Source organism: Poecilia reticulata, linkage group LG23 (genome assembly GCF_000633615.1).
Source record: "Poecilia reticulata strain Guanapo linkage group LG23, Guppy_female_1.0+MT, whole genome shotgun sequence".
NCBI classification, from domain to species: domain Eukaryota; kingdom Metazoa; phylum Chordata; class Actinopteri; order Cyprinodontiformes; family Poeciliidae; genus Poecilia; species Poecilia reticulata.
In genome coordinates, this window is record NC_024353.1 from 4974352 (window position 1) to 5000052 (window position 25701).

Consider the following 25701-nt stretch of genomic DNA (forward strand, 5'->3'; position numbering starts at 1 on the left):
TCTTGGAAGTCTTGATTCATAGCGACAAGTTTACTTCAGCATGCAGTTATGTCTTATAAAATTATGAGATTGACATGTGACCTCATATCAGCCCATATTGTGAAAAGTGAATAATATGAAAAATTTGGAAATTTTCATTGTAAAAAAAAATGTGGTCCCATTATTTTAGAATTGTATGTATTTTCAACTATTTCATACCTGATCCATGCGTTGCAAATATGTGTACCATGTGATCCACATGGGTTTCACATATCTTATGTGTCAATGTGTATCACATGTGACACACATATGAAACGTAATGCACGTGATATACATGTGATGCACATGAATGCATCACATGGGAATCACGTGATTTGAAGTGCGGATTTCAGTCTTGGTCTTATTACCTGTAACTATCCCCAAGTTATTTGGGGTTATTTGTTGTATTATTTGTTGTACTTATTGCAACAAATAAACTACACATTTTATTTTGTATAGTTTATGATTGACTTCCAGTTTTTAACTTGATGCTTTTATTTAGATAAGACAGCTTCCTTTGTTTATATTATAGAACAGCAGCTTAACAACGGAGCGGAAGACAAGTTGCAACAGAGTTAGTAAAATATATCTTATTAACGGCCCCCTTGATAGAGGCACAAGGTGCATTTATTTTGTAAATAAGGATATTTCTTTTATTGATTGATTTGGAATTGTAAATTAGCTTAATTGTTTAAGAATACTGGTTTGGTTTTTGAATAAGTCTATTTCAATAGTGAATGTAGGATTTACTCTCAATAAACCTGTTGATCAGTAAAGCCAAAATCCTTGAATTGGGGGGGTCTTCTACATTCTGTATAAAGTTTTTTTTCAGACTTAAACAGTTTTCTACCTGCTATGCTTAGGTAGTGACATCAATTGAAGCCGGAGAGCAAGTACAAGGATTGTCTTCTAACAAGATATTGAAAATGAAAGCTTTTCAAGATAAAAAGGCAAATCCTAACAAACAAATAATGGAAATCATTGAGCAGTTTTTTGTATTTGTCCAGAATACAAGGATCAACAATGAGTCAGAGCAATAAGGCCTCGTCTTCTCATTCCCAGAATGAGAAGACACAACGGGCCTTAGCTACAGAGGCACAGAAGCTCCATGGCATCTGGAAAGAAGTTGACATTATGTCTATTGAGAGACGGGGACTGATTAAAGCAAATGAGGATCTGAAGATTAATGAGTCAGAGCAATAACGCCTCGTCTTCTCATTCCCAGAATGAGAAGACACAACGGGCCTTAGCTACAGAGGCACAGAAGCTCCATGGCATCTGGAAAGAAGTTGGCATTATGGCTATTGAGAGAGGGGGACTGATTAAAGCAAACGAGGAGCGGAAGATTAACGTTTTAAAAACTGTTTGAAGTAAACAGAACATTAAAGGAGGATAGCACCACCCTGGAGAAGACAAACACTACCTTGGAGCAGAGAAACACTGCCCTGGAGAGGGAAAACAATACCCAGGAGAAGGAAGAGTCTGCTTTGGATCAGAGAAATGCCACTGTGGAGAAGGAATTCACTGCTCTGGAGAAAGAAAAGACTGATCTGGAGCAGAAGAGTATCACCTTGGAGCAGAAAAGTATCACCTTGGAGCAGAAAAGTATCACCTTGGAGCAGAAAAGTATCACCTTGGAGCAGAAAAGTATCACCTTGGAGCAGAAAAGCATCACCTTGGAGGAAGAAAAGACAGATCTGGAGCAGAAAAGCACCACCTTGGAAGAGAAAAGTCCCACCTTGGAAGAGAAAAGCATCACACAGGAGCACAAAAGTGCCACCTTGGAGCAGAAAAGCAACACCCTGGAGAAAGAAAAGATCAATCTGGAGAAAGAAAAGACCGATCTGGAGCAGAAAAGTCCCACCTTGGAAGAAAAAAGTGCCACCTTGGAGCAAAAAAGCAACACCCTGGAGAAAGAAAAAACCAATCTGGAGCAGAAAAGCACCACCTTGGAAGAGATAAGTCCCACCTTGAAGCAAAAAAGTCCCACCTTGAAGCAGAAAAGCATCAAACAGGAGCAGAAAAGTCCCACCTTGGAGCAGAAAAGCAACATCCTGGTGAAAGAAAAGACCAATCTGGAGCAGAAAAGTGGCACCTTGGAAAAGTCCCACCCTGGAGAGAGAAAAGTCCCACCTTGGCGCAGAAAAGCAACACCCTGGATAAAAAAAAGACAGATCTGGAGCAGAAAAGTACCAACTTGGAGAAGAAATGTGCCACCTTGGAGCAAAAAAGCAACACTCTGGAGAAAGAAAAGACCAATCTGGAGCACAAAAGCACCACCTTGGAAAAGTCCCACCTTGAAGCAGAAATGTCCCACCTTGAAGCAGAAAATCCCACCTTGCAGCAGAAAAGCATCACACAGGAGCAGAAAAGTCCCACCTTGGAGCAGAAAAGCAACATTCTGGTGAAAGGAAAGACCGATCTGGAGCAGAAAAGCATCACCGTGGAGCAGAAAAGCAACACCCTGGAAAAAGAAAAGACCGATCTGGAGAAAGAAAAGACCGATCTGGAGCAGAAAAGTGCCACCTTGCAAGAGAAAAGTACCAACTTGCAGCAAAAAAGTCCCAATTGGAGCAGAAAATCATCACCTTGGATCAGAAAAGCATCACCTTGGAGCAGAAAAGTCCCCCCTTGGAGCAGAAAAGTCCCCCCTTGGAGCAGAAAAGCAAACACCCTGGAGAAAGAAAAGCAAACACCCTGGAGCAGAAAAGCACCACCGTCGAGCAGAAAAGCATCAACTTGGAGCAGAAAAGCAACACCCTGGAGAAAGAAAAGTCCCACCTTGGAAGACAAAAGTCCCACCTTGGAGCAGAAAAGCAACACCCTGGAGAAAGAAAAGACCGATCTGGAGCAGAAAAGCACCACCTTGGAGCAGAAAAGCATCACCCTGGAACACAAAAGTCCCCCCTTTGGAGCAGAAAAGTCCCACCCTGGAGAGAGAAAAGTCCCACCCTGGAGCAGAAAGTGACACCCTGGAGAAAGAAAAGGGTGATCTGGAGCAGAAAAGTGCCACCTTGGAACAGAAAAGCTCCACCTAGGAAAAGAAAAGTTCCACCTTGGAGCAGAAAAGTCCCACTTTGGAGCAGAAAAGCAACACCCTTGAGAAAGAAAAGACCGATCTGCAGCAGAAAAGCACCACCTTGGAGCAGAAAAGTACCACCTTGGAAGAGAAATGTCCCACCTTGGAGCAGAAAAGTCCCACCTTGGAGCAGAGAAGCAACACCCTGGAGAAAGAAAAGCACCACCTTGTAGCAGAAAAGTTCCACCTCGGAGCAGAAAAGTTCCACCTTGGAGCAGAAAAGTCCCACCTTGGAGCAGAAAAGCATCACCCCGGAGAAAGAAAAGCAACACCCTGGAGAAAGAAAAGACCGATCTGGAGCAGAGAAAAGCACCACCTTAGAGCAGAAAAATACCACCTTGGAAAAGTACCACCTTGGAAGAGAAAAGTCCCACCTTGGAGCAGAAAGTCCCACTTTGGAGCAGAAAATCTTCACCTTGGAGCAGAAAATCATCGCCTTGGAGCAGATAAGCACCGCCCTGGAGCAGATAAACACCATCTTGGAGCAGAAAAGAGGCACCTTGGAGCATATAAAGACCAACCTGCAACTTGAAGTGGAACATCTGAGGTTGAGGGACAGAGAGGAACAGCAGCCAGCTGAAGAGGAAACCTACAAAGACAGCCAGTTGGTTTCAGACCAGCTAGAGAAGCAACTGCCTGTATTCAGACGTGAGGCCGGAGGCTTCACCAATACACTTCTGAAAATGTACCAGACAGTCTCTGGAACTGGGTTAAAAGATGGTACTTCTAAATAAAGAAGTGTCATGAGGGCTCCAAGCTTCATGCTTGATTGTCAGTAGCAGAAAAGCTTGAGGAAAACAGGACTGCAGTGTCAGGGAAGCTTGACACTTGGGGGCTGATGGCGGAAGAGCTTAACGCTTGAAAGATGTTGGCATGAGAGCTTGAGGCCCACAGGACTGCGGAGGCATGGGAACTTGATGCCATCGAGCTCAGGTCTCCTTCGTCCCCAGACAATCCGACTCTAACATCTTTTGTCGCCAGGTCATCAGACACTTATTTATATTATGAACTCAAGTTTTGTTTTTGTTTGTTAGGCATCCACTGGGTAAAAATAGTTGGTCTCACCTCGACGCATGGCTCTGGTTCTGGAACCAGACTCCTTGAGAGGGGCTGGACATACTTCCACTCTGGAGTTGCCCATGGTGAGAGGTTCTGGACAGGAGTGGGCATACTTGTTGCCCCCCATCTTGGCGCCTGTACATTGGGGCTTACCCCAATGTACAGGCACCGAGAGGGTAGCCTCCCTCCGCCTTCGGGTGGGGGATGTGTTGTGACTGTTGTTTGTGCTTACGGGCCAATCAACAGTTCAGATTACCCACTCTTCTTGGAGTCCTTGGAGGGGGTACTGGAGACTGCCCCTCCTGGGGACTCCTTGTTCTGCTGGGGGACTTCAATGAATACGTGGGCAATGACGTGAGACCTGGAGGAGCGTGGTTGGGAGGAACAGACCCCCCCCCCGATCTGAACTCGAGTGGAGTTCTGTTGTTGGACTTCTGTGCTCATCATGGATTGTCCATAACAAACATGTTCATTCAAAAGGGTGTCCATATGTGCACTTGACACCAGGACACCCCAGGCCACAGTTCGATGACTAACTTGTTTTGTCAGATCTGTGGCCGTATGCCTTGGACACTTGGGTGAAGAGAGGAGCGGAGCTGTCTACTGACCACTACCTGGTGGTGAGTTGGCTCCGGTGGTGGGGGAGGATAACAAGTGGAGGAATTTAAGTATCTCGGGATCTTGTTCATGAATGAGGGAAGAAGGGAGTGGGAGATCGACAGGCAGATTGGCGCAGCGTCTGAAGTGAAGTGGACGCTGTACCTGTCCATTGTGGCGAAGAGAGAGCTGAGTCAAAAAGCGAAGCCCTCGATTTACCGGTCGATCTATGTTCCTACCCTCATCTATGGTCACGAGCTTTGGATTATGACCGAAAGAAGGAGGTCGCAGATGCAAGTGGCCGAAATGGGTTTTCTCTGTAGGGTGTCTGAGCTATGTTATATATGTTATAAATCCATCCATCTAAAGTGGATGGATTTGTTCAAATTATGGCAATTTAGCAAAACCCTGTAAATCAGCCATCAATTGAAATCGTGTGCTGAAGCGGGAACATCTAAAACAGGGGTGCCCAATACGTCGATCAACCGGTCGATCGCGGAAAGGTTTTAGATAGCGCTACGTGTGGCGGAATTACGGTACTGCAAATTTGGCCAAGTTGTCGGCGACACGTTCCGGTCTAGAAGGGTTAATGTAATCTTTGCTTGGCTTGCGGGGCGCAGGCGGTTGCCACGGCAACTGGTGTGCTTAAATGACAGAGAGTAAAAAGGTAGGAATGGTTTTGAGTTGATCGTCTTTTCAGATTGTTTTACCTTTGTTTACCTTTGCTGTGGCTCATTACACCTGCTGTAGTTTCTGAACGTTCAATAAACGACAAAAATTGACTAATTACCTCGTTGGTTTGTGAGCATACGTCACAACAAACATCAAATAGGACAAATATGTCATTAGGTTTTAAGACATTCTACTGTGATAATTATGTGAAATTAAATTAATTATATTCCAACTTCAGAAGATTTGCCTTTACCTTTACTGGGCTTTTTGGTTCCTCCTATCAGTCTGTAGTTTGAGGTCATCAAACCAGATTTCAGATCTACCATGACTGACTGACACCTGCTGGCCTCAGGTTTGCAACCAGCTTCTGACTGAGAAACCAGTAAACTGCTCCCAGTGTCAGAATCTCACTAAGGAAGAAACTGGATTAGGTTTTCTGTCACTTTATTATTTCTGCTATAACTGATGTATATTCGCATGTAAAATAAGTCAATAGAGTTTAATTTGCAATTTTTGCAAATTTGCAAAAGGGTGGCACATACATACACGAATAATAAATGATAAAACAAGAGTCGACTGACTACATACACAAAGATCAGTCAATTATTAGTAAAGGCAACAGGATGATGGAAGACCACAGGAATGTCACTGCTAAGAAACTATGTAGAAATTATCCTTCCAAATTATTGGTGGAGAATTAGATCTACTACTTTTACTCAAATATCTATGTATACAAAAGAATATGTATGTTACATGTTTTTTGCATTTTCTTTTCCTAGAGTGCATTGTTTTTGCAGCATTTTGTTAAAAAAACGTTGACCAAAATGTTGCTATGAACTCCTCATTCTCAATTTATCATGTAATTATATTTATCCATTGGTTAGAAATGACACCAGCATCACAGAACCTGCAGATCTTCTGGATTCTGCATCCTATTGTATATATTTTCTGGGTTGACACGTAGTGTCTCACCTTTCCGAAAGTAAACAAAACTTTATTATTTTATTATTGTAAAATAATAGCTTCCATACCGTCAATTTGCATTTGCTTTGAACAATCGCAGTTCCTCGTTTTTAGCTCAAGTATTGCATCTGAATTTATAAAGAATGCAGAAAGAGCAGAGAAAAAGTCAGACACCAACAGCACATGAATTTAAAGATCAACTATGCTTTAGAATGTCAGTCCCTCTTTATGTCTGCGTGTGTGTGTATGTGCATCTTGTCTGATGTATAAATCCTCAGAACCAGAGCAAGCTTTAATTAATGGAGTTTGATGATTAGCAGGCAAAGGCAAACAGCAGTTAAATGAGTTTCCCCCCTCCTTTCCATCAGTGAGGATAATTGCGTCTCAGCAACAAATTTATGTGGCAGACACGCTGCCTTTGCAGGGGCATCACTGATGAGGTGTTTTTAGAGCGTTAATGCTTTACAACTGCCAAACTTGCACTTCTTGAGGGAATCTGCATGAAGCTTTTGTCTTGTTTTTTATAGTGTTTTTATTTTTAGTTTGTAGCTTTAAGCTGAGTGTGAATGCAGTTGTGTTTATACACAGGAGAATAGGTGAATATAAAGGATTACCAAGCTCCCTGTCTCCATCATCATCATGACTTTAGTCCAATTTCTCAGATTTCTTTGCTTTTGCTATTTTCCTGTTTTTATTAATCTGCAGGAAAATGTCAGCTCAGATTTGCTTGACCATTGATCTTCTCAATGTGACATTAATTACTCTTTTATTATTTTTGATTTACCTTATGGACTGGGTGTCCTGCTGACAGTCTTTAAGGTGGCAGCAGCTTTTCTAAGGCCCCCTGTTATAACCATGATGTCTGAGATAACTCTGACTAGGTGACATCAAGTGTGACTTTTTGGCATACCTATAAATCACTTTGTGTGAAAGAAAACAAGCACTCCACATTATGTATCCTTGGGGTGCAACATGGTACTCATTCTCTGCAGATACTTTTCTTCAATGGGACATAAAAGCTAGTCAGAGTTTCCATGTGAGTCAGGAGGTCCAAATTCCAGCAGGATAAATGACAGCATATTTAGTGCAAAAAGGCCTAGTCAAAGTCCAGACCTTCCACTTTTGGAAACAAAAATGTGGAGAAATTGCTGTTCAGACCATCCCCATTCAGTCTCACTGAGCTTGAGCCATTTTGCAAAGAGTGTTCATTAATTCAGCATTTAGATGCCCAAAACTGTGTGAGACACTTCCCAAAAAACCCTAAGCAGTGGGTGGGTTCCTTGGGGACTCGATAAAAACACACACCGTACTTTTCAGAGTATTATCGGTAAAATGAATTGGAAAACAAAGCCATGGATATTTATCTCTTTTAAAAACACATTAGAACTGGTTGTAGTTGGATGAAAATATATTACAGGGTGGTTTTACTAAATGCTGTATCTATGCCTTAATCAAAAACTTAACCTTTTACTTAGCAGGTTTAGCCTTCCAATCTGGGTCTCATATTAATTCATGTACCTTGCAGAGGTATTTCATATTTTACTCTCTTGGTCTCCATTCTTTCTCACCTTGCAACCTCATTCCTTTGTTTCGTCTATGCTAACGATGCTTCTCGGCACACACAGCCGAACATGCCTCACCTATCTCTGGATCAGTTTGTATTCCTCTCATCATCAGCTCTGGACCTCTTATCATGTGCTGTGAGCTCGCTCTGCTTTGCTCTTGCTCTCTTTCTGTCTTCATGGAGAAATTGAGAGTGTCAATTCTGTTGAGAGGTTGCATTTTCCTCCACCATGCCTGATGAATGTTTGGATGTGCCCTGAAATGGGATTTGTGGCAAGATAATGCTGGATATTGTTTGCAGTCATTGGTTAGGAACGTTCCTGATGTCTAATCATAATAATGATAATAATAAATATGGAAGTTTAGATTTGTGCTATGTTGTTTAGAAATGAAGCTTAAAAGCTTTTATGTAGCTTTATGATTTGTGGCGATTAATTATTTTCCCCTCCTTATCAATATTCTTTCACAAAGATACATTTATATGAAAACCAGTTATTTGAGATTAAATTAATGTTGATACATCTTATTTGCCTAGAATATCCATTATATTGACTGTTGGATGTATTGTTTACAAGTGCTTCTATGCTTTACAAGAATGCCTTCAGTAGTGTGAATTTACAATAGTTGTACTGGTAATGGGGAGGTTGTGCAAATGACCTTAGGTCTAAAGGGAAGCTTATTTTTGCAACTGCCAGCATTTCTAACGTAATTGTTCCTCTTTGGCTCATAAACCTTCCTCTTTGTGTGTGGATATGTGAGTGTAGGTAATTTAAAGAGCGAAAGATGGTCCTTTTTCTTTGCTAGCGGTGTCAGCAGGTAAGCTGCCCTATTGGGAGAGAAGAGAGAAATCGCCAAAGCATGCAGATTGTTACTCCAAGGGGAGAATCAATTAGGGGCATGGAGGCTGGAGCAGAAAGGCAAATAAAGATGGAGAGAGGCAGGAGGTCCATGCAGAGAGATGGTGCAGAGCCATGTTGATCACCTCCGTTGCATTACTCTTCCTGTTTCCTGTCCCACATTCTGTACCTGATTTAATAGTTTGACACAAAGCAACAGATTAAACAATGAAAAACTATTTATTTCATTTAATTTTTGTCTCTTTTTTTGTCTAGCTCATTGATCTAAATATAGATTGCTTTAGGGTCTCTAACACATGGCATGTACACCTGTTTAAAACTTTAATTTGCTCTGTTTTAATCTGTGCCAGATGAAATTAGAGCAAGAGCCACTTTATTTTAAAGTAATTTGCTGGTAATATTTGAGTTAATTTCCCAAATTTCACTTGTTTTTTCCTCTTCCTCTCTGTAGGTGCATAATGTCCTTCATCTCAAAACGGGCTTGATCCTGCAACGGTACTGGACTGTGCCTCTGTCCCTCTCCTCAACCGTCAACCGTCAGCACAGCCATGACATCTCACAAAAAAACACGGACCTACTTTTTCTTATGCTGCTTCCTGTTTAGTTTGGTGCTTCCTGCGGCATCACAGACTGTGGTGCAAGCCCCACAGGCCCACAGTGCCGGATCCCAAGTGATCACAGCGTTGCTCCAAGAGGAGGGGTACGCCTCATTTTATGCCGAGGACCCGCAGTGGACATTTAACCATCTTGCTGTGGACTACCGCAATGGCAACGTTTATTTGGGAGCAGTTAATCGCATATACAAACTGTCTCCAAGTTTGAAGCTTCAACTGTTCCATGAGACTGGTCCAGATGAAGACAACCGCAAGTGCTACCCACCACGTATTGTTCAGCCTTGCAGCGAGCCACTGACGCTTACCAACAATGTAAACAAGATGCTTTTGATGGACTACAGGGAGAACCGGCTGCTGGCTTGTGGCAGCCTCTACCAGGGCATCTGCAAACTCCTCCGTCTCGATGACCTCTTCAAACTGGGAGAGCCCTTCCACAAGAAAGAGCACTACCTCTCTGGTGTGAATGAGAGTGGCTCTGTGTTTGGTGTCATTGTTTCCTATGGCAATGCCTCTCCAGATATGTTGTTTGTAGCCACAGCAGTCGATGGTAAGCCAGAGTACTTCCCTACCATCTCTAGCCGAAAACTGGCAAGAAACTCAGAGGAGGATGGCATGTTTGCCTACGTCTTCCATGATGAGTTTGTGGCCTCTATGATTAAGATCCCTTCGGATACATTCACCGTTATCCCTGACTTTGACATATATTACATTTATGGCTTTGCCAGTGGGAATTTTGTCTACTTCCTAACTTTGCAGCCCGAAATGGGAGGTGGACCAACCACAGGTTCCTCTTCTGCTGGTCGGGAACAGGTGTACACATCCAAGATAGTTCGCCTTTGCAAGGCAGACACAGCATTCATCTCGTACGTCGAGGTCCCGATTGGGTGCATAAGTGGCAACGTGGAGTACAGATTACTTGAAGCAGCCTACTTATCGAAAGCTGGTTCCATCCTTGCACCTTCACTGGACATGGCCCCAGATGACTATGTGCTTTTTGCCATCTTCTCAAGAGGTCAGAAGAGGCGTCCGAGGCAGGCCCCTCAGGACTCTGCTCTGTGTGTTTTTTCACTTCGAAAGATCAATGAGAAAATCAAGGAAAGGTTGCAGTCCTGCTACAAGGGAGAGGGCACGCTGGATCTGGCCTGGCTGAAAGTCAAAGATGTTCGTTGCAGCAGTGCGGTGAGTATGCTAAGAACGAAATGCAAATGTGAGATTTTTGGTTGCGACAATTTTATGATGACATGATGGAATTTCAGAACCAAGTTAGACATCTAAGAACATCAAGCGAAATTTGATTTATAATTTCTAAAGGTTTCTTTGAAGATTTTTTGCATTTTCCTTTTTCATTTCCAGCATGGTATGTGTGTCTTTAAAATATACTTAACTGGTCATAAAAAAAAAAAAAACAATTCGCATATTGTTTCTAGTTATTCTAATTATATGCAAGTGTCTCTGGGGAATATTAGACGCGATTCTCACCGATGTTTCGCTAACGAGCTCTGCTGCACAAGGGGAGTTACCAACACAATGTTCTTCAGTGGGTTCATAATCCCTCCAGTCGCAATGAGATGTTAACCATCCACTGCCTGTTTGAATCTGCTCACCCCTTAAACAGTGCAGCTGAACAGTGTGCCAAATTACCATAATTTTATTCTCCATAACAGCATTACAAATTCAGTGGTTCAGTTCATTTGATTTCTCTCTTTGCGCACATAACAAATAAGGTTAAATTGGGTATTGGATGCTTGGGCTACCTTCCCCAGGAACCGCAACTCTTTCCTCAACTACTCTTCTCCCAGATGCTGCTGAATGGTTAGAATAAAAAACTATTTCAATCAAAACTGTGTAACTGTATGAAATAATTTTAAATGCTGTTATCCAGGAAGTGATGACTCTGCCATAGCCGTAACTCCGAGATATAAATTTCATCTTGATGGTGCTGAGAACATATTATCCTGACCTCAGCCATGTACTGCTCTGAGACATTATGATGTTGACCCTACTTGTGTATGGATCTCAAATAACTGTGTTACTCTATTAATCTGTCTCTGGCACAGCACACGTGCCAGGGTGCCGTTGCCTGCAGCTTGAGGGCCTGATAAATCACGCCTGGGGTAGAGCTGTCGGCAGGGAGAGTAGTAGAGTGAAGTAGCTCAAAGAGGTTAGCGGTGAGAAATGATGCCATTTAAACATTGCACCTAACGTCATTGCATAAATTAGACCCTGCTGAACAAGTGACACTGGACTTGGGATAGATGAGTTCTGACACTCATGAATGTCTATATGTGCAGGTTTGGCTGCTGAGAAAACGGACATAGTTAGAGTGGGGCAAAAAAAAAAAAAATTCTGTACCAAGACAGAAAAAGTTTTATTTGAATCCACATTTTTATTTACCTAAAAATATTCTTTTTAAAAGCTTCTTTAAATGGAGTAAAGATGATGTATATATTTTGTTATCACACTAATGAATGATTTGTTTGATTGTTCTTGAACAATCAAAGCTAACCTGAATTGTCTGCAGGCGTGGTTCTTTTGCTAATGTCTCACGGTTTGTGTTTATGAATGTTTGCTTGTCTGTCTCAGATTAATTTCTTTGCTACTTTAAATGACGCGTGACCAGAAATGCTATATCACACATAACAGTAACGTACTTTAAACTAATGACTCTCAAATTGTGCTGAAACAGCCACAATTTGTGCAAGAGTGAACACACATTGCTCACTCTTGCACATTTAAAATGCCATGTTGCTTTGAGAATAGAGAATGACAGGCTGGTTTTTTTGGTTCCTGCTCTCAAAAATGCTCTAGTTAAGGAATCAGAAAAATCACATGGATGTCAACTAATGTGTGCACGCTTATTAGGGCTGTCCTTGCTGCAGAAAAGAAAAATAATGAATTTCATTATTTTGCAGTACAGGAAAAGACAATAGCAGTATGGAAAAATATTTGTCTCCTTCCTTGCATGGTGTTTTTTGTCTTGGTGTCCTTCCTTTTTTCCATCCTCTGTTCTTTATAATCTAATGTGCTTTTTGTCCTCCCTCTTTCTTTTCCCCTCTTTTCTCTTTTGTGTATTTCCTCTTTGTTTTGCATTCCATGTGTCTAACTTCCTTGTGTCATATATTTCTCTTACCCCTCCATATGTTCTGCTGCCCTTTTAATGGTGAACTTTTATGGCTTTAATTTAAACGACTGAGAACTGGAAAAAACAGAATCTAGAAAAATCTGGAAGTTTTACAGAAATACACACTCCACGTAACAAGCACTCCATGGTCTACATTAGGATTGTGATTATAAAACGTAACCCCTCACCGATGACTTTCATTGCATCGCTAACCATTTCCCTTGATTCAAACATGCACGTTAATTCACCTGGAGTTTCTTAAAGTTAATTATTAAGAAAGCTACAATAAAGTTCTTACAGCACGCAATCTAAAATGCACATAGTCCTATTATTTTTTCTGAAGATTTATCTGACCTCATAGTCTGAAAAATGCATCATTGTGAAGTGCTAGGCGCTAACGTTGGCCTGTGTTTTTTGCAGGCAGCTCTTGTTTACTGTAAAGCACCGTCATCCCTGTTGCCACTAAAGTCAGCGATCTGGTTAGAGAAAAAGAACCACACACTGTCTTTGACACTTTGAACAGGATACAATTCTTAAGGATCTAGTACAATCAAATTGACAGTCTTCATGTCCTTTAAAGTGTAGACCTAGGGATATAGTACAGACAGCTGTTATTATTTTTTAATGGCGGACTACATGTCAGCCCTGGGTGTGAGAGGGAGCTAAGATGATACTGAGACTTGTATTAAATAGATTCCCTTTTATCTTGCCCTCTTCATTGCTCAGTATCTTCTGCTATCTCACACCCTGTTCTCCTTTTCTTGATTTCTCTTGCACTTTTATTTTCTCAACCTTTCAAACAGCATCATATTTTGAACATGATGTGTTTTTCCTCCAATTAGGGAGAGGCCGAACAGCCCCTAGGCTCATTAGAGCGAGCTAGCTAACTGTGTAGTCAAATACACACACACACATTTTTGATGGTGAAGAAAAATATTCATACTTTGTGGTTAGTCCTAAACACTTTGGAATGGATGATGGGCAGAACCAGGATATTTTCTATACCATCACTTTAGTAACTCGTAAGGGTTAGATAAATAAGGTGCCTTGCAAAACATATTCACACTCGTGAAATTATTTCACATTTTACCACCTTACACTTTAAATTTTTGTGATAGGCAAACTCAAAAATAATTCACAGTTATGGAGGGGAAGAAAGAAGGATAAGTTGGGCTTAATTTAAAAAATAAAATAAAATCTAACAAATATGGGTGGCATGATGCTACCACCACCATGTTTTTACATTGTAGATGGTGTGTTGAATGGTGTTTTGGCACAAAAACACAGGAAGATACACAAGTAAGTACAAAATATGGACAACTCAATATTTGTTTTGTATCGCACATCTGAGAAGTCCAGTAAACATCTATCAATATATATTGAGGCAAATGAACAGTAAGATTTTGTTAGACGTGAGACTTTAGTTGCTATGTGTTTTTGAGGATGAAAATTCTCGTTTTTTTTGTAACAGAAGCATATTTTAAATCTAACCTTATCACTTTTTTTTATTACCAATGCACAAAGCAAAAAATGTTATAACCAAAAATAATCACACACAAAAAAAATCAGGAAGGAGGATTAAAATATGAAAAGGCAGCATGAACCTTATAATACAATATTATACCCTATACATTGTACAGTCATGGCCAAAAGTTTTGAGAATGACACAAATATTATATTTTCACATGATCTGCTGCCCTCTGGTTTTCTTGCGTGTATGTCAGATGTTTTCATCACATACATAAATACAATTGCAATCATATTATGAGTAACAAAAGCTTTTATTGACAGAATGAGTTAATGCAGCAAGTCAATATTTGCAGTGTTGACCCCTCTTCTTCAGGACCTCTGCAATTCTCCCTGGCATGCTCTCAATCAACTTCTGGACCAAATCCTGACTGATAGCAGTCCATTCTTGCACAATCAATGCTTACATTTAGTCAGAATTCCTAGGTTTTTGTTTGTCCACTCGTCTCTTGATGATTGACCACAAGTTTTCAATGGGATTAAGATCTGGGGAGTTTCCAGGCCATGGACCCAAAATCTCTATGTTTTGTTCCCTGAGCCAGTTGGTTATCACCTTTGCTTTATGGCAAAGTGCTCCATCTTGCTGGAAAAGGCATTGTTCAACACCAAACTGCTCTTGGACGTTTGGGAGAAGTTGCTATTGGAGGACATTCTGGTACCATTCTTTATTCATGGCTGTGTTTTTAGGCAAGACTGTGAGAGAGCCGACTCCCTTGGCTAAGACGCAACCCCACACATGAATGGTTTCCGGATGCTTTACAGTTGGCATGAGACAAGACTGGTGGTAGCGCTCACCTCGTCTTCTCCGAACAAGTTGTTTTCCAGATGTCCCAAACAATCGGAAAGGGGATTCATCAGAGAAAATGACTTTACCCCAGTCCTCACCAGTCCACTCCCTGTACCTTTTGCAGAATATCAGTCTGTCCCTGATGTTTTTCCTGGAGAGAAGTGGCTTCTTTGCTGCCCTCCTTGAGACCAGGCCTTGCTCTAAGAGTCACACTCACACCTGCCTGCTGCCATTCCTGAGCAAGCTCTGCACTGCTGGTAGCCCGATCCCGCAGCTGAAACACTTTTAAGAGACGGTCCTGGCGCTTGCTGGTCTTTCTTGGGCGCCCTGGAGCCTTTTTGGCAACAATGGAACCTCTCTCCTTGAAGTTCTTGATGATGCGATAGATTGTTGACTGAGGTGCAATCTTTCTAGCTGCGATACTCTTCCCTGTTAGGCCATTTTTGTGCAGTGCAATGATGACTGCACGTGTTTCTTTAGAGATAACCATGGTTCACAGAAGAGAAACAATGATGCCAAGCACCAGTCTCTTTTTAAAGTGTCCAGTGGTGTCATTCTTACTTAATCATGACAGATTGATCTCCAGCCCTGTCCTCATCTGTGTTAATGGAGCAATCACTGAAACGATGTTAGCTGGTCCTTTTAAGGCAGGGCTGCAATGAAGTTTAAATGTGTTTTGGGGGATAAAGTTCATTTTCTAGGCAAATACTGACTTTGCAATTAATTGCTGTTAAGCTGATCACTCTTTATAACATTCTGGAGTATATGCAAATTGCCATTATAAAATCTGAAGCATTTCAGATTTTATAATGGCAATTATAAAATGGCAAACAATTACAAAAATCATTTGTAAAAATTAACATTTTTACAAATGTTAATTTGTAAAAATTAACATTTGAATCATTCTCAAAACTTTTGGCCATGACTGTAGTAAACACAACACTTAATGTGTAACATAATGTGATCTTTAATCAAGATCACATTATGATCTTTACATTATGATAAAGAAACTAATTAAACTAATTATCACATTATGATAATTAGTGTTATGATACACTAATTATCATAACATAATTTTTTTAACCCTGTTATCAGTATCACCAAGTTATGCAAGTGTTTTTAGGGTGACAATTAAGGGGGTAAATTGCGTGTTTTACCTAAGCTAAACATTTTAAACATTTGTTTTTTATAATAACACTTGCATCTGTAGAATGTTATAATCAAACAATTAAAGCAAGTGTGTGCTGGGACACAAGGCTGCTGTCTTTGTTAGGGCTGTATAAAACATTTGCCCCTGCCAGACCTTTGATGCTTCACACCATCTTTAAGAGGCTTTCTGTCATCACTGGAGAGAGGCAGAGAGGGAGTCAGAGAAGAAAAGGAATGTACAGCAGAGGGGAGAGAGGATACATGGAAAGAACAAGTGTGTACGTGAAGGGGGGTTGCTTCCTCTTTGCCTCAAATGGCCATGCTTGGCTGATCCACATAATGCATGCTCAACAGTATAACTCTGCAAAGGGCCTGCATCCATAGATCATTGTGAAGTGGCATGTGACCTATAAAAAAAGCGCTGCCTGTTCCCTCCATGTTGACTATGTCAGCAGAAAAAAAACACAACAAAACAGCAGGATTGCAATAAATTCCCTCACTTTTTTTTTTCTCTCATCCTTGATTCATCGCTTGCATCCTCGGCCACTTTCTTCCTCTGCCTATCCTTTTCATCGCAATCTTACAAAAATACTAGCCTTATGTGTGTCAAATCTTTTTTAGATTTTGTTCAGATTCCTATATTTCTTACAACAATTTCTGTAAGCAGCAAAGGGAAGCCTGCCACCCCTCGAAGACTGACGGAAAAATTACAAGGTCGTTCACAAGTCTCTGACAGGCTACGGCCATCCCATCATCCCTTCTAGTAATGATCATTAATTACATGTCATTAACTAACATGCCACGGGCTATTCTTCTACATTTGTTATGTGCTACCGACTTCACATTCTGAATTCTCCCCAATTAATTAGATTATTCTAGTTGGCCCGCTGCTGTTTCTTTGACTCTCTTTCTTGATCTCTAACAGCCCTTCAACACATGGACATCACCCTTCATTTGAAAGGAGCTCTTCTGCTTTTAAATATAGTCTTCTTCTGGCTTTCACCTGGAATTTCCTTTGCATTTTTTTCCTGTTTAAATTTGGTTACATGCTTAACCAGCCTTTGAATGATGGCGGCCTGTGTGCTGGTCATCTCAATCGCTCCACTGTCTGATTGTGGAGCTTAATCAGTCACTGGCTACTGCTGCGGCTGATGAGTCAGTCTAGGTCACATCCTCAGGAAGGGAAAGGCTAGCAGATTCATTAAGGACATCCAGACTGAACCCCCTCCCTTTCTACTTCACCTCACTCCATGCACATATCCGCTATTCTGCTCGCTGGCTGGCACGCTAATTAAATCTCCTTACATGATACCACTTGCTAAAGGTCAGAATCAATCACAATATCATTATTCTGTGATTAAACAAGTGTCTTCTGCTTTCTTCATCATACTCTACTGTTTTAACTAAAAAAAAATGTGTAAACTTCAGCTTTCCCTGCTAGGTGTTGGTGTATTTTTTCTCTATTTCTCTCACAATAAGAGGAAAGCAGTTTAAGTATATAACCTTAATCCAGGTTATCAAAAAAGAGCCCTGAAATAACATCTAAAGTGCTGCAGGCCTAATTTGCCTTAAAATGTTTAATGATTTGATAGTAAAAAGAGACTTCTACTCTTTAAAGGTTCAGTCTGTGAAACAGGCTGGGACATGACGTTAAACCTTGAGTAGTCCATTCTCACATCCCGATATGGTTACATTTAAACAATTTGGCAAAGAAGAATGGGCCAAAGTTTGTCCACAGTGATGTAAAAGACTAATTTCCAGTTATTGCAAGAGATCAATGGTAGCCTCTGCCTCCAACGGTGGGAGCAGTTATTAGATTTAGGGAGCAGTTGCATTTTCCATAGTGGGCCACGTTGCTTTGGAGATCCCTTTCCCCCTAATAAAGTAATAATTTAAACATTTTACTTTTCTTTATATTTGTCTGATAAGACAAACATAATTGTCTTATCAGACAATTGTGACAAAAAGTACAATAAAGAAAGCAAACGCCAAAATAAGGAGTAAATGCTTTTACATAGCAGCAAATAATAGCTGTTAAATGAAATGCGTTAAAACAAGCCAATCCACTAAACCCCTACTTTCTATGTAATTGACCCACTAAGGCTGTTTCTCCTGGCGAAATGTTTTCATTTTCTGTTCGTTTTTGATGAGAATAAAATGTTCCCTCTTCCACAGAGAGGTGAAAGTCTCTGTAGTACATTATAAAGAGAAAACATTGAATCATCAGGAGAATGATGTGCCTTCATAAAATTCAGCACACCTTACAGCTTCAAGGTTGATTTGTGATTTTGATTTTTTTCCCCTTCACCATCTTCTAAACTTACACCTTCCTCTATTTCTGTCTTTTCCGCCTCCTGCTGCAGTGATGTCTCACCCTGTCGTGCTGTTTTATTCCTGATTTGATTCATTTTTTCCCACCCTGCAAATATTTATTTGTTGTACCTGCATAACTAATGGTTGGCAGACGAAAACATCAGCAAACATGAATGAACAATTTATCATGAGACTGTCTCGTATTGTTGATTTACTTGCATGTTTTGCCTCCGGATCACACAAGTAAATCAAGTTTATCGTCTAGCCTTACAAGTGTGTACTCGGCGTAATTTACACACATAAATGCCATTTAATGTACAGATTGGTGGGATTTTCAAGCTATGGTCATTTTGTTAGTGTACCTTTTTAATCCTGCTTAAAATTTTTACATTTAACTAAATAGCTGTGAGGCAGATGGAAATCGGAAACTTTATTTATTTTTTCCTCTTTAATTATTGAGTGAGTTTCCGTATAGCTAAGTTATGTCTAGTGACAGGTGTTGCACATTCCCAACTGTAGTCTTCAGAGTAGAATTGTTCCATCATTGCTGCATTAAAACAACTTAAGCAAATTACAGACTTGCATAAAAATTAAAACAGAAATAAATTTGAAAGGTTATAAAACCCCAAAAACTCTACATGGCATGATGGCTGTATTTGTGAGGTTGGTTGTATGAACTAATAAGCAAATTTAATTTACATAGAAACCTTCACAGGTGAAGAAGCACAAAGTTATTAATTCTGCAGCACGACTCATACAGCCATTGTTTTGTTAAGAGAAAATCTAATGTTTACATAATTTTAGCACATTAAATACAGCAAAGCCATTTAGTCATGAACGAATTATGCAGTGCCTCCAATGATCTTAGCAGGTTGGTCATTTAGCACAGCAGGGCAAGAGGAAAATACTAGTTCCCATTTGGAAAGTCACAAAAAGAACATAAAGCCTGCTGGAATACATTTTTGTAGTCCCTCTCCTTCTGTCTATATGCATAGTTTTGAAGATTAATCTTTGCACAAAAATATAATGCAAACAACTTTTTATTTCTACGAATCACCTTTGTTTTTTGCCTAAAAATAAGTCAATTAAGTACATTGCTAAAAAGTGCCACCAAAAGTACATTAATACTTTTAAAAAATATGTTCAATTTCGACATACCAAGCGTCGCTGCAGTTGATCGTGTGCCATTAATTTGGTGAAGTTACAGCGAGTAGAAAAAGTCCTTATAGCAGTCCAAACCCAGATCAGGCCATACATCAGAGAATGTTAGAGTGCTGATCTCTTTCACTCCCCCACTAATCGCATTGAGCAACTCTAGCTTCCTTGTGCTTGCTGCCCGCTCTCTTTTTTTTTTTTTTTTTTTGCCACACTCTGTATCTACTGATCCCTCTGCACGGTCCAGAAGAGAGCTCTTTTTGTGTTGGTGCTGGCAGCCAGACACAAGCAAAGAGATGGATACGGCTGAGAGTGACCTGATTCTGCATCAGTGTCTGGCCTCTGCCCAAATATAGACTCCCTTCTCCTGTCCTTCTGTCTTTATGATGGATCTATCAATCTTCTGGAGCGCTTTACTTACTTGGACAAGCATTTGTTCCTTGTTTTTTTTTTTGGATGTTTGACATAAATAAATAGAACAAAATAGATTAGAAGTTTGTTCTTATTACAAATGTCTCCTGAAATTTAACTCACTTATTGGAAATCTAGAAAATCTTTGAATATTTAAGAAATGCACATGAGACAAAATCAAGGTCAACAGTGATGCCATTAGCTACTTGACTACAAATGCTGTTTTAGTTTAAAAAAATAAAACATGGTGTCTGCTTCCTGCCTAACCTGAAGAAAATAATGAAGATGATGGGTAACCTAAAGAAATTTCACATACAAGGTTTTTTTTTTTTGTCCCATTTAGGCTGAGTTCAGATAATTAATTTCCTAATGATTTGAAGTACTTGCCTTTTCTGAAAAATTAATTAATCTTTGAATAAATGAGGGGAACCTTGTTATCTCTGGAGGAAGCATTCAATCATCGTAGGCCCAAATACTGCCAAGTACTCAGTTTTGTTTCCGATAGATCCTGTTAACCTTTAAACCCAGGAATGATGAGCTGTAATCTGTCATGTCCTCAGCTATAACTGATGAGGACCAAAAAAAACAGAGGGAGTTTTTGACCTGTCCCATAAACGAGGAATAAGACTGAATAGATCAGAGCATAGGCACTGGTTGCTGTTAAAACCTATTGTAAGGACTGATCTTGGTTCTCATCAGCAAACCATTACTCAAACATAGGACTACAGCAGGACTTGGAGCACAACATGCTCATTCCTGACAACAGCTTCTTCTTAAAAGATCTCTGGTTAAAGACGGGAAGATTTGGGAACTTGTGGAAAAGTTGCCCTGCATAGAAATTTGTCTTCTGTTTATTCTCAGTCAGTGTTGGTCTATGTCCATCTTCTTTTTATTTTTTTCTACCTTTATCCAGGGGTGAAAGTAGTTTTAAATTGTTCGGGGTACTATGACAAAAGTATAAAGCACACAAAGAAGCAATTATATATATATATATATATATAATTATATATATAATTGCAATAAAAGCTGTGTAGCTCTTGAATTGCTACAAAGTGGAGCTGTATTTCCCTCAGCCCACTGGCTGCAATGTTGACACGTTGAGATGCCNTGAGACCTAAATTCTGAACATAGTCTTCCACATCGGGTTGATGGGGTAACAGGTCCAGAAGGGAACCATAGACGTCTCTCCCAGGCCAGACTAGACCATCTTCATCAGTTCATTTTAAATCCTGCATCATATTCAAAAACAATGTAATTATTATTAATAATAATGTCACCAAAAGCTGCTACTTCTGCTCATCTGATGGAGACATAAGAGAGAAACTACAATTTTTAAAAAAACAGATAAACATTTGTTTAATCAATCAATCAAATTTTATTTGTATAGCACATTTCAACAGCAAGGCATTTCAAAGTGCTTTACATAATTAAAATAAAAACAGCATGTGACAGGGAATAAAGAGTTAGAAAGACAAAGATAATAAAAAACGGGTTAAAAAAGATAAAAACATTAAAACCCACACCCCTTGTAGGACTTCAGTTAAACATCTCACACCTCAGAGTTTTAGTTAAGATGTCATTTAACAAGGATGCTCACACCCCTAGATATAGATTCGTTTAACTGGGACGTTTTCCGGGGGGGCTTTACATAGACAGGGTGAAGGAGAAATAAAAAGAAGTTAATAATTAGATGAGAAGTAAAGATAAAAACATCAAATACATCAAAACCCACACTCTAAACCTAATTTAGCCATAAGCAACTCTAAACAGGCGGGTTTTAAGCTGAGCTTTAATGGCTCCCAGTGTTTCAGCTGTTTTACAGTTTTCTGGAAGTTTGTTCCAAATTTGTGGTGCGTAGACAAATTTGTGGTTTACCACTTGGTTTAATAGTTAGAATACAAGAGAAGTGAAAAACCAACAGACTCATAACCAGTTTACAGGAAAGCATAGAAATGGACTCATTTATCTCCTTCCCAGCTCTCAGCAGTGTAGGCTGCTGACGCTGTGCTGCTGTTGGTGTTGAGTTCTCAGTTACACAGAAAAAGCTGGAAGACATTACGTTCTGTCTATTGTTTACGTTTCTGCACCGTACAGAACAAATGTGTTCGAGTGGGTCGTTTAAAACCCATCAAATATGAAGGGGCAGCGTCATTTATTTGGGATCATCCTATATTCTATTTCTATGCTAACATGTAAAATTATTAAACCAAAATTATTTCTTTGCTCTTCTCCAAGCAGGCAAAATTTCTTGTCACAATTTACAACAACAACAGCAGCAAATGTCTGTAAGTTACACTTAATTTTAGTTTTAAGGTATTTTTAAGTCAAGTATGATTCAAAATTTTAAACCTGATATATGAAAGATGGTTAATGGTTTTAATATACCATTGTCAATGTAAACTTAATATTTCACCATTAAGATCCCTGTTTTAATCCATAACCTCCTAAAATATACCCTTATGAAGTCCGTCATGGCGCCTCAAATGATTGACGCAGTTGCAAAGGGTTAATAGTTTGAGTCATGCATAACTGATTTGACTGTTTCCTTAGCAACGATCAGAAGCAAGACATTCCCCCACAACTACAGGGAGCTCATTGTAGCTATGACCTCATCTATGACAAACAAACAGAATTTCACACCACATCTACATCTTAAGGTTGTCAAAGTCAAACTATCATAACTGAACTACTTCTCTCTCCTTCCATATTTTTTTCTTACCTTATATATACAGTATAGCTTTATAGCTTGAATTGCTACAAAATAACGTTTTATTTCCCTCAGCCCACTGGCTGTAATGTAACCATGAGACCTAAATCCTGAACATGATGGCATGGAAGTGCATCCCAGTTTTCCATGTCTGGCATATAACCATTCATTTTAGCTTTTAACAACACGTTTTGTTAAGGGGCTGCACAGTGGTGCAGTTGGTAGAGTTGTTGCCTTGCAGCAAGAAGGTTCTGGGTTCGATTCCCGGCCCCGGTCTTTCTGCATGGAGTTTGCATGTTCTCCCTGTGCATGTGTGGGTTTTCTCCAGGTACTCCGGTTTCCTCCCACAGTCCAAAAACATGACTGTCAGGTTAATTGGCTTCTCCAAAATTTCCCCTAGGTGTGAGTGTGTGTGTGCATGGTTGTGTGTACTGTGTGTCTCTGTGTTGCCTTGCGACAGACTGGCGACCTGTCCTGGGTGTACCCCGCTAGCTGGAGTATACCAGCTGGGTGTACCAGCACCCCTCCCGACCCCACTGAGGGACAAGGGTGTAAGAAAATGGATGGATGGACGTTTTGTTTATTTTTGTTGTTGTTGTTCTTTAATAAAGTTACGAACGTTTTGACAGGGAGTCAGAGGAGGACGTTCTGCTCTCAGTGTCCTGGCGGCGTTCAGTTTGTACTAATGCCTTCCGCGATCGACGTGTTGCGCCCCTGCTCTAGCAAAGCACGAACAGTTCAGAAACGATATGAAATAGGAAAAAAAAGTTATTTATTAACTGATTAAGTCTGTTTTAGATTGTTCTTGGAAAAACAAATCAGTCACGGCTAATTAGTGGGCGCACTCGCGGCTGCACAGTGAACCCACTGTTTTTTACATCAGACGGCCGCTCCCCTCTCTTGCCGGTACTGCGTGCCCCCTCTAAATCTTTTAGGGGTACCCAGTACCCTGCCGTACCCCCTTACTTTCACCCCTGCCTTTATGTCAGACCTTCAATTGTGTGACATGCTTCTGACCCACATTTAGGTTGTCTATATCAATCATTAATCCCACTCCATATGACCCTACGTTGTAGCCTTCAGCTTGTGCCCTTAACCAGCTATGTTCCATTTGTCTAATGAAAGCAGACCCCATATTTCCCGTATATCTTGTTCTAAGGGCTCTGACGATGATGATGGCCCTCGGTGATAGGTTGAGCAGAGACCATGGCCTTGCGCGATTTATCGGAAGCCCCCAGAGTGCACTTAGAGGAAGAAAAAATGGAAAATGAGACATAAACAACAAGACCTGTCTTCCTTCAAAGGCATTCCCTCAGATTTTTTCATAACCTTTAAGGAAGCTTTAGATTTGGAACAATTTTGTATCTAAATAATTTTCATTCATGCACCTTGTTTTGGTCTACCTGGGATATTCCTTTTGCTAAAAAGCATTATTTTAGTGTTATTCTATTTTGTATCAGGTTTTCTGGATTTAGCCTGAACAAAGTGATATGAAAAGTATTTGCTACCATGCAAGTTTCTTTTGTTCCTATGACAAGTTCCTCTTTTGCGCAACACAAATTTTAGCTTTTTTAACGAAAGAAGAAAAAAAATATACCCTTGGATTTGCTTATTTCACGATAGATAAATTATAGTTTGCTGACCCATTTAGAATCCATTAGAAGTAGCAGCATGTTAATCTAGAAGGTACTTTTCTAACTTTAGTTTGTTTCCCATTTGGTCAGTCAGACCAAGGTTATATTGTGCCCAGGTGGTGAACTCAAACGTTTTGCAGTGATTTGCCTGAGTGCAGGAAAGATTCTTTTTGTTTTTATTTCACTTTGAATCACTTTGGTGTCTTGCTGCACCAGCATTTCAGCAGTTTCTGTTGTATTGGATGGACGGTGGGGAATAGAGCCTGACAGAGCCGCCTCCGGCGCAGTTGAAGAACAAGAGCCTGACTGCAGTCTTCTTCCTTTCTCTAACCTGTTTTCATTTTTTTTGCTACCTCCAACATAACAAACTGATGAATACCTGATACAAGTCATATTTCTTTAGAATTCAGGCTATTTCTGAATACCAAAAAAAAAAATGCTTGTGTTGACACAATGTGTGTATGATTGCATATAAATAACTTTTTTTGCAAAGTATCTTGAAATGACATGTGAATTTATACTATGTAAATTAACTTAATTGAACTAAAATTGTTTTTGAAATGCATGTTCCATTCACACTAATAGCGATTAACATGTTTTTTAAATGTCTGTTGCAAGTTTACGTTGGGGAAAAAGTGCCTTAAAACTGTATTGCAAAGCATTTTGAAGCATTTCCACCCTCGTTTTTCTTACTTGCGATTTTTCTCTGCTCTGTTGCAGCTCTTAACCATTGACGATGACTTTTGTGGGCTCGACATGAATGCACCTCTGGGTGTGTCTGAAATGGTGCACGGCAAGCCTCTCTTTACGGACGCCATTGACAAAATGACCTCTGTGATTGCCTACGTCTACAAGAACCACTCACTGGTCTTCGTGGGCACAAAAAGTGGACGAGTCAAGAAGGTAAAGAGAGCAGACTTTGGGTTGAGTAAACTGCATTATAGATAGTTTAATCAATGGGAGCCGAGATTTGGTTTCTCTCTGTTAGAATGTGTAGTAAGAGCTGGGAATTGGGAATACTGGATTGGAGAATGGATAGTAGTAGAAAGGCAGATTGACTTTCAGGCAAATCAGCTGAATCGGCTGTATTTGCAGCATGAAGGTGCGTATGCTTGAGTGAAAGAGGGGGAGAGTGAATGGTAGCGTGTGTCCTTTACTGAAGAAGAAATTGTGTATATGTGTGTGTGTTTTGAGGTAAGGGAATCACGAAGGCCCCTACGGGGGTTTTATTTCTACTGCCAAGCGCATCTGATATCTTTCAGACCTGCTCATCCTCGGCACCGTATATCACGCATACACACGTTCACACCCGGAATCCGGAGGATCTGCTACAGTTTTCCTTTACTTTGGACTTGTATAAAATCCAGAACCCTGGGGGGAAATTGTTGTGCACATCAGCACGTTGCAGAACTTGCTAGACAGCACAAATCGGCATGTTAGAGAATTGATTAGACAAAGTTTATTATCTCTTGCGA

At 40.3% G+C, this 25701-nt stretch overlaps 1 protein-coding gene across 2 annotated transcripts in view; it reads left to right on the forward strand.

The window, feature by feature from the left end:
- plxna4 (plexin A4) overlaps positions 1 to 25701 on the forward strand; it is a 233178-nt gene that overhangs the window by 25355 nt on the left and 182122 nt on the right. For both annotated transcript variants that reach the window (XM_008400677.2, XM_008400675.2), the window contains exons 2-3: positions 9260 to 10601; positions 24947 to 25129. In XM_008400677.2, the coding sequence (XP_008398899.1) occupies positions 9357 to 10601; positions 24947 to 25129 (1428 nt within the window). In that variant the 5' untranslated portion in view covers positions 9260 to 9356. The remainder of the gene's footprint in view (positions 1 to 9259; positions 10602 to 24946; positions 25130 to 25701) is intronic.